The sequence below is a fragment of the Belonocnema kinseyi genome, chromosome 5 (genome assembly GCF_010883055.1).
Source record: "Belonocnema kinseyi isolate 2016_QV_RU_SX_M_011 chromosome 5, B_treatae_v1, whole genome shotgun sequence".
Classification (NCBI taxonomy): Eukaryota; Metazoa; Arthropoda; class Insecta; order Hymenoptera; family Cynipidae; genus Belonocnema; species Belonocnema kinseyi.
In genome coordinates, this window is record NC_046661.1 from 97,893,778 (window position 1) to 97,908,260 (window position 14,483).

At 23.6% G+C, this 14,483-nt stretch overlaps 1 protein-coding gene across 1 annotated transcript in view; it reads left to right on the forward strand.

The window, feature by feature from the left end:
• Positions 1-14,483, forward strand: part of LOC117173799 (girdin-like) — a 68,882-nt gene that overhangs the window by 31,903 nt on the left and 22,496 nt on the right. Inside the window, exons 11-15 of the mRNA XM_033362442.1 lie at positions 494-1,110; positions 6,730-6,836; positions 6,920-7,111; positions 11,198-11,351; positions 11,465-11,647. Coding sequence (XP_033218333.1) covers positions 494-1,110; positions 6,730-6,836; positions 6,920-7,111; positions 11,198-11,351; positions 11,465-11,647 — 1,253 coding nt within the window. The remainder of the gene's footprint in view (positions 1-493; positions 1,111-6,729; positions 6,837-6,919; positions 7,112-11,197; positions 11,352-11,464; positions 11,648-14,483) is intronic.

The window sequence follows — 14,483 nt, forward strand, 5'->3', positions numbered from 1 at the left end:
TTTTGAAATTTTCGATCTGCCTTGTTTTTTAAAATTCAAAAGTTCCACTTTGAGTTTTTTAATTTGCAGTTTAATTTTTAATATTTAAATAGAACATTTTTTAAATTCAGAGTTCGATTTATTAATTTCATCGACCGTGGAAATTATTTCTGCACCTGAAAATAACCGGGATTTTTTTTCTTTGAATAAAACGGCCTCCCTGAAGTCATAAAAATTTTGAAATTTTCGATCTGCCTTGTTTTTTAAAATTCAAAAGTTCCACTTTGAGTTTTTTAATTTGCAGTTTAATTTTTAATATTTAAATAGAACATTTTTTTAATTCAGAGTTCGATTTATTAATTTCATCGTCCGTGGAAATTATTTCTGGACCTGAAAATAACCGGGATTTTTTTTCTTTGAATAAAACGGCCTCCCTGAAGTCATAAAAATTTTGAAATTTTCGATCTGCCTTGTTTTTTGAATTCACAAAAGAAAATGTAATTTGTGATTCTAGTGATTACAGATAATCCACTATCGGAACAATTAACAAGCAACGCTCAGACCCGAGCCTTGAAACTGGAATTAGAAAATCGTCGCTTATCGACTCTGATTGAATCACTGAAAGAAAATTCCTTTCACGAGAGTTCGTCGCGCGTTTTGGAATTGGAAAAGGAAAAGAAGAAACTTTCCCTAAAATTGGATTCACTCACAGATAATTGTGAACGAATTTCACAGCAGAATTCGGATTTGGAATTGGTTTGCAAACAAGCGTTCGAGGAGAATAAAAAACTTCAGGCTTCCTTGACAGCTCAGCGAACTGCGTTCGATAAACAACAGCAGGATTTGCAGGCGCATCATATGAAACTGGTGGATATGGAAAAAAATTATGAAACTGCGACGAATGAAAAACAGAGAATTCAGTCTCTTTTGGAAAGTGTGCAGAGGCGAGCTGATGATATTGAAAGATCTTTGGAAATGACAAATCAGAAATTGGAGGAACTGAAAAATGTTGAGAGTCAAAAGGACGAAGCGAATTCTAAGTGTTCTGAGTTGGAGACGAAAATTGCTGTTTTGGAGAAAGAAAGGGACAGTGCTCAACGCGATGTGCATAAATATAGAGAAGCTCTTGAGGTATGGGCAATTCTAATTTTACCGAATTTTCAAATCTTCAAACTCTGATCTGAAAATTATTCGAAATTTATTATTGTTTCGGATTTATTATTCTGTTATTGTAATTATTTACATGTCACTGGGAAACCGGGAAATGACAGGGAATTTATTTATTTTTGACCGGGAATTTCATCAATTTTCAGAAGAAAAATCTGTCCAAGTTCGATTTCAACATTTTTTAATATAATTAGTTGAATTGAGGCCTTTTTCAATTATATCATTCAGTTTACAATGTGTTATTCAAAAATCTGTTACTTTAAAAATTCTTCATTTTAGATTTTTATTATCAAGAGTATATTTTTAAATTTAAAGAATTTCAGACATCTCAGAGTGTCACCTTTTTCTCCTATTTTGGATTTTTAAATATCTTTTGTCACCTTTTTTCAGTTGAAAAAGTAACATTGTATTCAAAATTACAACTTGCAGACCAAATACAGTTTTTATTACACTTTCCTAATCGACGAATCTTAAACCAAATGATGGAATTTTCAAACGGAGGAAATTAAACTTCTACCCAGAAGAGTTGTATTTTCAAACATAATTTTTAATTTTTAATTTGAAAATATGAATATTTTACAAGCCAGTTTAATTTTGAAGCAAGGAAGACGAATTTTCAACTAAAAATATGACTTTTCTTACAAATGAGGATTTTTACACCAAAAGGATTGATTTTCTATCCGAAAACATAAGTTTTTCATAAATCAGTTGAAATTTTGATAAAAAAGATTACTTTTTAAGAAAATAGTGGAATTTTCAGCTAAATAGTAGAATTTATAACCAAGAGATGGATTTTTAAAAAGGTGATTTTTTGAGCAAATAGTTGAATTTACCACCCAAAAAAGACGATTTTTCAAGTAAAAGAGAAATTTCAATCCAAAAAGGATGAATTTTCGAGAAAAAGATGTCTTTTTAACAAAATAGTTGAATTCAGATTAATTCTGGAACAGAAATATACTTTTTTTTTTGTTATCAAAAGAACTAACTTTCACTCAAAAAAAAAATTTTTGAACCAAATAAGAAATTTTTGGAACCAAGAGATTAATTTTAAACAAAAAAAGGTGACTTTTTAAGAAACTAGTGGAATTTTCAATAAAATAATTATAATTTCAATGAATTTGTGGAGTTTTTAACTAAACACCAAAAATATAATATTAGACTTCAACAAAAATTATTAACTCTCAACATAAAATGTGAATTTGTAACAACTTACAAGAAAAAAATATTTTTCCACCAAAAGATAAATTTTCAACCAAAACATATTAATTTTCTACAAAAGTATCAATTTTCGACCAAAAACGATAAATTTTTCAAAACAATCGTTGAAATTTTCACAAAAAGTATGTTTTTTAATTCGAAGAGATTATTTACTAAACAAAAATACAATAATAGGCTTTGCAAATAAAAGGAATTCATTTTCAATCAAAAAAGATAAATTTTCAATAAAAAAATATGAAGTTTTTGCAAAAGTATAAATTTTCGACCAAAAACGATGAATTTTTCAAAACAATCGTTGAATTTTCACAAAAAGTATGTTTTTTAATTCAAAGAGATTATTTCTTAAACAAAAATACAATAATAGACTTTTTAAATAAAAAGAAATTATTTTCAACCAAAAAATACAAATATTCGACCAAAAACGATGACTTTTTAACAAAATACTTTCATTTTCAACAAAATAATTAAATCTTTAACTAAATAGTAGAATTTGTAACCAAAAAAGTAGAATTTTGAACCAAAAAAATGATCTATTAAAAATTCCACTACTTGGTTGAAATTTGAACGAATTTTTTCAAATTTCATTTTTTTCGTTAAAGATTCATAATTTTAGTTGTAAGTTCGTTTTTGGGTTAAAAAATAAAATTCTTTTTGTTGAAAAAATGTTTTTTTTTCCTGCAAATTCAAATATTTTGTTAAAAAAGTCAATTGATTAATTGTAAATAAAATTTTTTGTTGTTGTTTTAGGTTCTCGTTTTCAAAATTATATCGTTTTATAGAGAATCAGGCTTTTTAGCTTGAAAATTCAACAAACTGTTGTTTGTTTTTAATAAAAATTTTGATGCGTTTTGTTGCGTTTGAAGTTGAAAATGGCAAAAAACAGTATTATTTTGTCAACTGTAAATATAAATAAATGAATAATTTAAAAAATGGATTTGTACTTGTAAATATTAAAAACTGAACAATAATTTATTTAATAAAACGATTCTAAATTTGTTTAAAGTTTAAGAATTTCCAGCTTGTCCCTGTTTCAATTCGAAAGTCTTGGTTATTAAAAAATGTAAAGGTGCGATTAAAACTTTATTAACTATTTTCAACTTAAAAATAACATAATAATATATTCGTAATTAAAGGATTTTATTAAATTTAAAACATTGTTCCAGTTTTAATGATTCACTTTTTAACCTAATTAATTTGAAATATTTTAATCAAGAAAAATAATAATTAATTAAAGTTAAGCAATATTTTACTGTTAATTTAATACGAGTAAATTAAAGCCATTAAAAAATAAGTAATTTCAAACCTAATTATTTGGCATTGAAAAGATTTTCAACTTTTAACGTTACCATTTGTATTGTTCTATTTAAAAAACGTTTCATTTTTAAACAAAATTGTTAAATTTGTATGCATAAATAATAATTGAACACTTATTATTTGTACACATTTTTTTAGTAATTTTAAGAGACATTGAGAAGTTTTGAAAAGCTTCAAAATTAATTTAAAACTTAAAATGATATCAAATATATTAAACTGTGTGAAATTTTTTTCAGAACTTTTAAACCTATTTTAAAATTAGTAGAATTTTGCTACAATTTTTAGAAAATCCTGCAAGTTAAAAAAAAAATCCCGAAAATCTTCCAGGGTCGTTTCTGACAATTTTGGAAATCTCTATTTAAAAAGATTTTAAATCTTTTTAAATATTCTGTTAAAATAATTGTTCAAAATGAACAATCATTTTCTATGAATGTCGAATTTTTTCGGTACATATACTTGGTTAAATTATTTTATGTCATTTCAAGATCTAAATTAATTTTGAATCTTTTTAAAACTTCTAAATAAATGTTAAAATTACTCTAATTTTTTCTACAAATAATAAGTGTCCAATTGTAATTTATGAGTCCAAATTTTAAGGAAATTTTTTATATTCGCAGCCTTTTCTGAAAGTTGTAGCACAAATTCAATTAATTTGAAAGTTAATTTCAAAGTTCTGAAAAAATTTCAAAAATAATTTCAAATTTGAAAAAAATTAAAACAGCGTCTAGATTTCTCAAGATTTTGAAATAAAATCCTAAAGCTTTTCAAATATGCTCAAACTATTTAAAATGCAAATTATTTAACTTTTAAGTTGAAAAAAATTTAAATTTTTAATTTTTCTAGTCTAAAATAACTCAATAATATAATTTTGACATTTTTGAACTTTAATTATTGATTCTTTAACATAGAGTATTTAAAATGTTAACTTCTATTTATATTTTTAAATTCATTAAACTTAAAATTATTCAGTTGAAAAGTGTTAATACCTTTCATTTTAAACGTGTAAATTATTGAGCAATTGAAAGGGAAATTTTTTAATTAAAAAACTTTTAAACTTCAATTTTAAAAATTGAAAATTCAAAAGTTCGACTTTGAATGCTTTGAATTAATGATTCTTAAAATTAAACTAAACTTTAAGATTAAAAAAAGAAATAATAATTGATTTCACAAAACGATTCGGAATCAGTTTACTATTTTAGAATTTCCAAATTTTAACGTAAAAAATTAAACTCTATCAATTAGAAAGTCTTATTAGTTAAATAAATATAAACGCACGATTGAAACTTTATAAACTGGTTTTAATTTTAAAATAACTTCAAAATATTATATTCATAATTCAAGGCTTTACTAAACTTAAAGTATTTCAGGCTAAAAAAATCCATTTTTAAAACATTGAATTTGGAATTTTTTATTCAGAAAAAAAACTTAATATTTAGAAATGTCTGACTGTTTATTTAAAATAAGTAATTATAATATAAATATTCAAAGCTAAATAAACAAAGCGAAACTTTAAAATTTTAATTTCTCTTTTTAAAAAAATTAATTTGTGAATCAAGTAATTGAATTTTTGTGTATAAATTCAACACCTATTATTCTTAGCAAAATTCGAGTAAGTTAAAGCGATATATAGAAGTTTCAACAAAATTCAAAATTCATTTCCTTGGCAGATTGAAAATAATTTTTTTTTACTTTAAGTAACTAATTTTTTGAGAATATTTAAAAAGATTCAGAAAAATTTACAAAATGATCAAAAATGAATGTGCAAGATTTTTAGGAATTTTTTTAATTTGAGAGGATTTAAACAAATTTATAGGACTTAGAAATCTAATGATTTTTTATTTAAAATACCAATAATTTTCTACAAAAAAACAATATGTTAACAGAAACTTTTTTAAATTCGTCGACCTTTTTCATCAAAAATTTTTTAATTAAAAATACCAATTTCTTGTAAAAAGCTAACATAACCTAAAATTGTTTAAAGTTATACTTTTTTCATATTCCAAACTTATTCAAAGATTCAAAATTTTGTTTAAATTATAATGCTTTTTTATTTAAAATGCGAAAAATATTAAATTTTTATTTAAAACGCCAACGTAACATAAAATTGTTTAAAAAATTATGACCTTTAAATTTAATGATAACATAACCTATAATTGTTGGAAATGTGATTTTTGATGATGATTTTTATTTAAAAATTTGATTAATAACAAAAAAAATGGACACAGCCTAACATTTTTAAATATGCCAAGTCTTCTTCGGTACTTTCTGATTTTATACTAATATTGTTTTGAAAATATATTTATTTTCAGCGAAAAGCGCTAATATAAAACAATTTTTTAATATTTACAATTATTTATTTTTTCGTTCGAACAATGTTTTCTATGATTTTTCTTATTGAAAGAAATTTTGTGTAAATTTATCAAAATTTCAAATTTATGATATAACGCAATTTCCGTTTTCAATTTGAAATTCTAGAAGATTGAGCGATTGAAATGGTCTCATTTATTTTTCAGTTGAATTACTGGATTTTGAAAGTTTCATATTTAATTATTTAACAATTAATGCTTTCGTTTATAAATTGTACAACTTTAAACAATATGAATTTTCAATCAGACACTTTTTAATACTTTAATTGAAAATTTTACAAGTTGAGACGGTTTTACTTTTAAAATGTCCGATTCAAATCGATTTGCAAAATTTTTAATAATTTGAATTGAAACCATAAAACGTTGAATTTTCCAATATAAAAATGTTTTTTTTTTAATTCTGTCAATTTAAAATCGTTTCTTCCACTTTGAAATTAAATCCGATAATTTTGAAGAACTAATTTCAAAATTATTCTATTTCACACGCTACTAGTTGAAAATTACTTTATTGTAAATGTTTTCAATTGAAAATTGTTCAATAACGTTTAGAATTGATACTTTCTTAATTTCAAACAAAATTGTCAAAATGGTCAGAATTTCAGTCTGAAAGTATTCGATTTTTATTCCTATTTTTATTTCTAAATATTCAAACTTCGAACGATTTTAATATAAATCCGAATTTTAGGAAAAGGATGTTGCGCTTGATCAAGCAGCGAATACAATCGAAGTTTTGGAGGGAAAAATAACACAAATCGAGCAAGAACTAGAAAATTCAACTGCACAAATTTTACGGTACTTTATTTAATTAACATAAATTTTTGATACACTGAAGGTTTAATTAATTAGTTGAATAATTAATTTACAAAATATTTCAGATTGCAAGAAATTGAGAGGTGCAGCAAAGAATTGGATTCGAGGGCTGCGATCGACAGAGAAACTTTGGAGACTTTACAATCGAATTTGGTCGCTGAAAAATTAAATACTCAACAGTTGTACACGGTTTTAGAAAAACTTGGACTCGATGTCGAAGCTCTATTGTCTTTACCTCTAGATTGCATCTTAGAAAGGTAACATTTTATCAATTTTTCTACAGAAACTTTGTTCATAGCATAATAATATTATACTATATATTATACTATATATACACAAATATTACCAAATATTTAAAAAAAAATTGGTAATATTTGGTAGATTTTTAAAGATTTCAGAATGATTTTTTAAAGATTTCACAGTTTGAAAAAATTACGCAAAGACTTCTGGCTTCTAAAAATTTCAGAAAGATTTGACAAAGAGATCACAAAGATTTCACATTTTTCAAATTTTTCACAAATATTTCAGATAGAATTAAAAGATTTCACAAAGACTTTAATCACTTCATAAATTTTTCAAAAGTTCTCAAATATTGCAAAAGGTTTCAAGGATTTCGCAAAAATGTCAATAATTTCAAAAATATTACTAAATATTTCAAATATTTCCAATGATTTCAGAAAGATTTCAAGGATTTTAAATAAGTATAAAAGATTTTACAAAGACATAAATAGTTTCCCAAAGATTTCAATAATTTCACAAACGTTAAAATATGTTTCGAAGATTTCCAGAGATTTCAGAAAAACTTGACAAACATTTTAATGATTTCCCAATACATTTCACAAATATCATCAAATATTTTAAAAGTATTTTTAATATTTTTGAAAGATTTTCTAATGATTTTAAATGTGTCGCAAATAATTCGGACGGTTTAAAAAGATTTCGCAAAGTCTTTCAAAAATTTCATCAAACGTTAAAAAATGTTTCGAAGATTTCTAGAGATTTCAGAAAATTTTTTTAAAAATTTCAATGATTACCCAAAGTTTTCAAATATCTTGCAAAGATTTCAATAATTTTACAAATATTATCAAACATTTTAAAAACATTTTAAATATTTCACGAATATTTCAATATTTTTCTAATGATTTCACATTGATTTCGGACAGATTTAAAAGATTTTAAAGACTTCAATGATTACAATTTCACAAATATTGTGGAGTATTTTAAAAATATGTTTAATATTTTACTAAGATTTCAATGATTTTCTAAAGATTTTAAACGCTTTGCTAAAAATTCGGATAGTTTAAAAAGATTTCGAAAAGTCTTCAATGATTTCCCAAAGATTTCAACATTTAAAAAAATATACCAAATATTTAAAAAATATTTTAAATGTTTTATAAAGACTTCGGATATATTTAACAGATTTCTCAAAAGATTTAAATGATTTTCCAAAGATTTCAATCATTAACAAAATATGATAGAATATTGATAAAATATTAAAAATATTTCGCAAAGATTTCCAAACATTTTACAAAGATTGCAATGATTTCGCAAAGATATCACAAAGATTTTAAGCATTTCAAAAAAATTTTGTATAGATTTGAAAGATTACACAAACTTAATTGATTTCCCAAAGATTAAAAAAATTACACATTTTTCAATGATTACCCAAGTATTTAAAATATTTCGTAAAATTTTTAAGAATTTCGCAAATATTGTCAAATATTTTTTAAAATGTTTTAAATATTTTACAAAGATTTAAATGATTTTCTAAAGATTTCAAATGTTTCGCAAAAAATACGGATAGTATAAAAAGATTTCACAAAGTCTTTAATGATTTCCCAAGTATTTCAAAAACTAAACAAATATTATAAAGTATTTGTAAAAATATTTGAAATATCTCGCAAATATTTCGGATAAATTTCGAAGATTTCACGAACTTTAATGATTTTTTAAGGATTTCAACAATTTTACGTATATCATCCAATATTTCAAAAACATTTTAAATATTCGACAAAGACTTCTCAGAGATTTAAGTGATTTTTGAAAGGTATCACGACAATCTTAAAGGCTGCACAAAGATTTCGGATAGATTTAAAAGATTTTACAGACTTCAATGATTTCCCACATATTTCAAATATTTCGCCAAGATTTAAAAAATTTCACAAATTATATCAAATATTATTATAACATTTTTAATATTCTTCAAAGATTTCAATGGTTTTCTAAAGATTGTCATTGTGTCGCAAAAAATTCGGACAGTTTAAAAAGATTTCGGATATATTTAACAGATTTTACAAAAGATTTCAATGCTTTTCCAAAGATTTCAATCATTTCAAAAATATTTGAAATATTTCACAAAGATTTCAAAAGATTTCACAAAGATTGCCATGATTTCCCAAAGATTTTACAGTTTGAAAATCTTTTCGCAAAATTTCGAATAGACTGAAGACTTTAAAAAAACTTGAATGATTTCTCAAAAATTTCGCAGATTTTTAAAGATTTCAAAACGATTTGACAAATATGTCACACAAATTTCAACGATTTTTCAAAATTTTCACAAATATTTCAGATAGAATAAAAATATTTTACGAAGACTTTCATTATTTCCCAAAGACTTCACAAAGATTTCAATAATTTCAAAAATATTTTTAAATATTATAAATTTTTTAAAAATATTTAGCAGATTTCTAAAGATTTCAGATGGATTTAAAAGATTTCACAAAGAATTCAATCGCTTCATAAATTTTTCAAAAGTTTTCCAATATTGCAAAAAGATTTCAATGATTTTGCAGCAATATTTCAAATATTTTTCAAAGAATTCCAATGATTTTAGAAAGATTTCAAGTATTTCAAAAAGGTATCAAAGACATCACAAAGATTTCAAAGATTTTATATAGAAATTTGACAAAGATTTTAATGATTTTCCAAAGATTAAAAAAATGTCGCAAAGATTCAAACAATTTCACAAATATTTCAATATTTTTAAAATGATTTTACATCGATTTTGAACCGATTTTAAAGATTTTAAAGACTTCAATGATTTTCCTAAAATTTTAACAAATAAAGATCTCAAATATTTCATAAAGATATTTCATAAATATTATAAAATATTTTTAAAACATTTTAAGTATTTTACATATATTTCAATGATTTTCTAAAGATTTCAAATGGATCGCAAAAAATTCGGACAGTTTAAAAAGATTTCGCAAATTATTACAATGTCTTCCCAAAGATTTCAACATTCAAAAAAATACCGAATTTTTCAAAAATATTTTAAAAATTGTATAAAGATTTCGGATATATTATACAGATTTCGCAGAGATTTTTATGATTTTACAAAGATTTCAATCATTTCAAAAATATGATCAAATCTTTATGAATTATTAAAAATATTTCGTAAAGATTTTTAAAGACTTCACAAAGATTGCAATGATTTTCTAAAGATATAAAATGTTTCGCAAAAAATTCGGATAGTGTAAAAAAATTTCGCAAAGTCTTTAATGATTTCCCAAAGATTTCAAATATTTTCCCTAGATTTAAACAAATTCACAAATTATATCAAATATTCTTATAAAATTTTTAATATTTCGCAAAGATTTCAATGGTTTTCTAAAGATTTTAAATTTGTCGCGAAAAATTCGGAAAGTTTAAAAATATTTCGTATATATTTAAAAGATTTCACAAAAATTTCAATTATTTCCCAGATATTCGCTAAGATTTAAACAATTCCACAAGTATTATAAAATATTTAAAAATCATTTTTAATTCTTTACAAAGATTTTAATCATTTTCTAAAGATTTTAAATGTGTGGCAAAAAATTCGGTTGGTTTAAAAAGATTTCGCAAATTCTTCCAAAGATTTCCAAAAAATTTCAACAATCTCAAAAATATGATCAAATATTTATCAAATATTTGAAATATTTGGCAAAGATTTCTAAAGATTTCTTAAAAACATAACAAGGATTTTAAAGATTTCGGATAGATTTAAAAGATTTCACAGACTTCAATGATTTCCCTAAGATTTAAAAAAATGAAAATTCTTTTGATAATTTATAAATATTTCAATGGTTTCAAAGATTTCAAATGTTTCATAAAGATTTCGGATATATTTAAAAGATTTCGCAAAGATTTAATTGATTTGCCAATGATTTCAATTATTTAAAAAATATTATGAAATATTTATAATATATTAAAAATATTTCGCAAAGATTTAGGATAGATTTAAAAGATTTCACGGACTTCCATGATTTCTCAAAAATTTCACAAATATCTGATAAATTTAATCATTATTTTTTTGTTCACGAAAATAATTTTTAATTTATAAACTTCAATGCAATTTTAAGGATCGCAGAAATACCAGAAGTGAGCAATCGAATTAGAAAAGCGATAACGGAAGAGATTACAGAAAAGCAAAAAGTCCAAATTGACAATGTAACGATTGTAAAAGAAGATGAAGTCAAAAATTCGAATTTGCTAGTAGAAGTGGAAGCTCTGAAGGTAAAAATGCCCAAATTTTTTTATTTTATATCCCATAGACGAAATTATTATTATCAAAAAGAAAAAAAATTGAGCGCGCTTGATAGTCTATCGATCTCAATTTTTAATTTTAGAACGAGCAGGAAAATCTGCAGACGAAATTATCAACCATGCAGTCGACTTCGGAAAATCTTTTGTCCGAAAATGCAAAATTACAAGTCTATGTGACGACTTTGGAATCTCAAAGCACTTCGTTAGCCACTCAACACACTGCTTTACAATTAGCAAATTCGCAGCTCGTTGCCGAAAAAGAAGAGGTTCGTTTCAAATTATTTTAAATTTTATATCTTTATTTTATTGAAAAAAATTCTCGAAATTTTGAACAGAAATTGAAAAGAAATAAAAATGTTTAAAATGTTTGATGAGAATAAAAAATTTTACTTAAGATTTTCCGGGAAATGTCAGATGATTTATTATTTAGAAAAATACATTTCAAGAGAAAAAGTGAAAAATAATTCCAAAACATTAAAAACATGTGTATTCAAGAGAATAAAAAAAATCGTGAGTGTTCTAAGAAAATTCAATATAATTTTCTATTTTGACAAATTAGTTTTAAAAGGAAATTTCAAAAAGATTTTGAACATTTTGGAAGAATCTGGAAGATTTTAAAGTAATTTTTTATTTTGAAGGATTTTAAAAATTTTCAGGAACAATTTGAATAATTAAAAAAAAATATTCAGAAGTATTGGAAGAATTTCAAATAAAATTTCACATTCTAAAAGATTTTGACACAAAAATTTATAAAGTATTTAAGGATTATGAAATATATTAAAATAATAAAAATTTTGAGAGAATATTTTTAAAGTTCTTAAACCATATCAAAAGATTTTCAAATTTGTCGACAAAGAATCAGGGAGATTCCTAAGCAATTCCTTTACATTTTAAGGATTTAAAAAATTCAAAAAATCTCGAAATAAATATTTGAAGCTTTTTAAGGGTTTTAAAAGGTTTAAAAATAAGAAAAAAAAATCTTTATAAGTTTTCTAGGAACATTTTTTGATTATTTTCTATTTTAAAAGGTTAATTTTGAAAAAATATTTCAAAACATTTCCAAATTGTCCAAAAATAATCTGGAAGATTCTCAGGCAATTTTTTTTTGCATACATTTTTGCAGATTTTGTACAAAAAATTAGAAACTTTTATTGAATATTCGCAATGTTTCAAGAGAATAAACAATTTTTCCTAAGATTCCTAAAAAAAGGTTTAATAATTTTTCATTTGAAAAGTTAATTTTTAAAGAAAATTTTAAAATATTTTTAATTTTCAGGAAATTTGATTTAAAGTCAGAAAATTCTTTCGAGTGGTGTTTCAAAAAATTCTTTATCTCTTTTACTGAAAATGTAAATTTTTTTACTGAATATATGTATCTTTTTAATGATGAAATTTCTAACTATTTTGTGGAAAATTATTTATTGATTCGATTGAAATTTTTTCTCAACTGAAACTGTAACTATTCAACTCAAGTATTCCATCATTTTAGTTAAAAATGTATATCTTTGGTTGGATATTACATTTTTTAACTAAAAATTCAACCTTTCAAATTTATTTTATTAACCTTTTATTTGATAATTCACCATTTTGTTTGAAAACGTAAGTATTTTTTTGTTTGAAATTGAAAATATAATTATTCCAATTGATCATTTTATTTGAAAATTCATCATTTTTGTTGAAGATGAATTATTTTTAGTTTGTTTTCATCCTTTTGGTTTAAAATTAATCTATTCGAGTTGAAGATTCGATTATTTGATTTAAAAATTCATCGTTTTGGTTGAAAATCTGTGGTTTTTTTCTGGTGGAAAATTAATTAATTTCACTGAATAATTAACTTTTGGATGAAAATTGACATTTTTTTGTTGAAAAGTCAACTATTTAGTTGAGTAGTTATGTATTTTGTTATAAAAAAAAAATTGGTAAAAATTAATGTTTCTGGTTGAAAGTTTAATTAATCCAGTAATGATTCATCATTTTAGTTTATTATTCATATTTTTGGTTTAAAAAGTAACTATCCCAATTGAAGATTCATTATTTTAGTTAAAAATTCAACTATTTAATTGAATATTTTTAGTTTTTAGTTGAAAATGCAACTAGTATATTCAAAGAGACAAATTTTAGAAATAATTATGATTTCAATATTATTTAATTATTTAATTAATCAATGATGCTAATATTTTTAAGGATATCTAATGATTAAGTAGACACCCTGAATTATTAATCATTGCAAACCGTCGTGCAAAATATTTTTATAAGAAACTAAAACGCTTTATGAAAACGTCATTTTCACAAATAATTGTAGAAAATTGTAGATTGTGTAAAAGGCTGGCACAGAAAAATCAAGATTATTAATTAAAAAATTGTTGATCTTTTGTTAAAAATGAAAAAGTTAATTTTCGTATAGCTTTTTGTAGAAAATAACGGGTTTTTACCAACAATTTTGAACGCTTTTTAAACAAAAATCGCATGTTTTAGTAGAAAATTCTATAATATCACTTTGAAAGTCACATGATACGTCATGATATCATACTTATTAATAATATATTTAACATTTTTAAATTACACAGGCCAACAATTCTCAGAACCAGAGACCAGACCTACTATACCCGAAGGTTTTTGCTGCGCTGAATCCGAATCTGACCTCAGTTTTCGAGATATTCTAACCTAAAAGGGTCAAAAACCCGTTATTTTGATGTGTTCGAGGCCCCGTAACATCGCGAAAATTTTTTTTTTACCAAACTGACAATGGCATCGTAAAGAACTACTCTTTACCTTCAAAATGCGATGCCTAACTTTTTGATAAGATTTTTCATAGCCGAGATATGGTGGATTCAAATATGAAAAATTTCACCCCCAAGCCCGGTAATGATAATGTATACCCGGTATACCCGGTATGATAATGTATACTAAGGGGTTTTGGAGGTCGCTGATTACAAATCCTATATCAAATTTGACGAATTCAAAATGGCGGATCAAAAATGGCAGCCATATTGAATTTTAAAAATCTGACTTCATATTCTTAATGAGCAACCTCAAAAACCTATATATAGATTTTTTCGATCGAATATGATCACTTATAAATTGGGCTTATAGCCTCACATA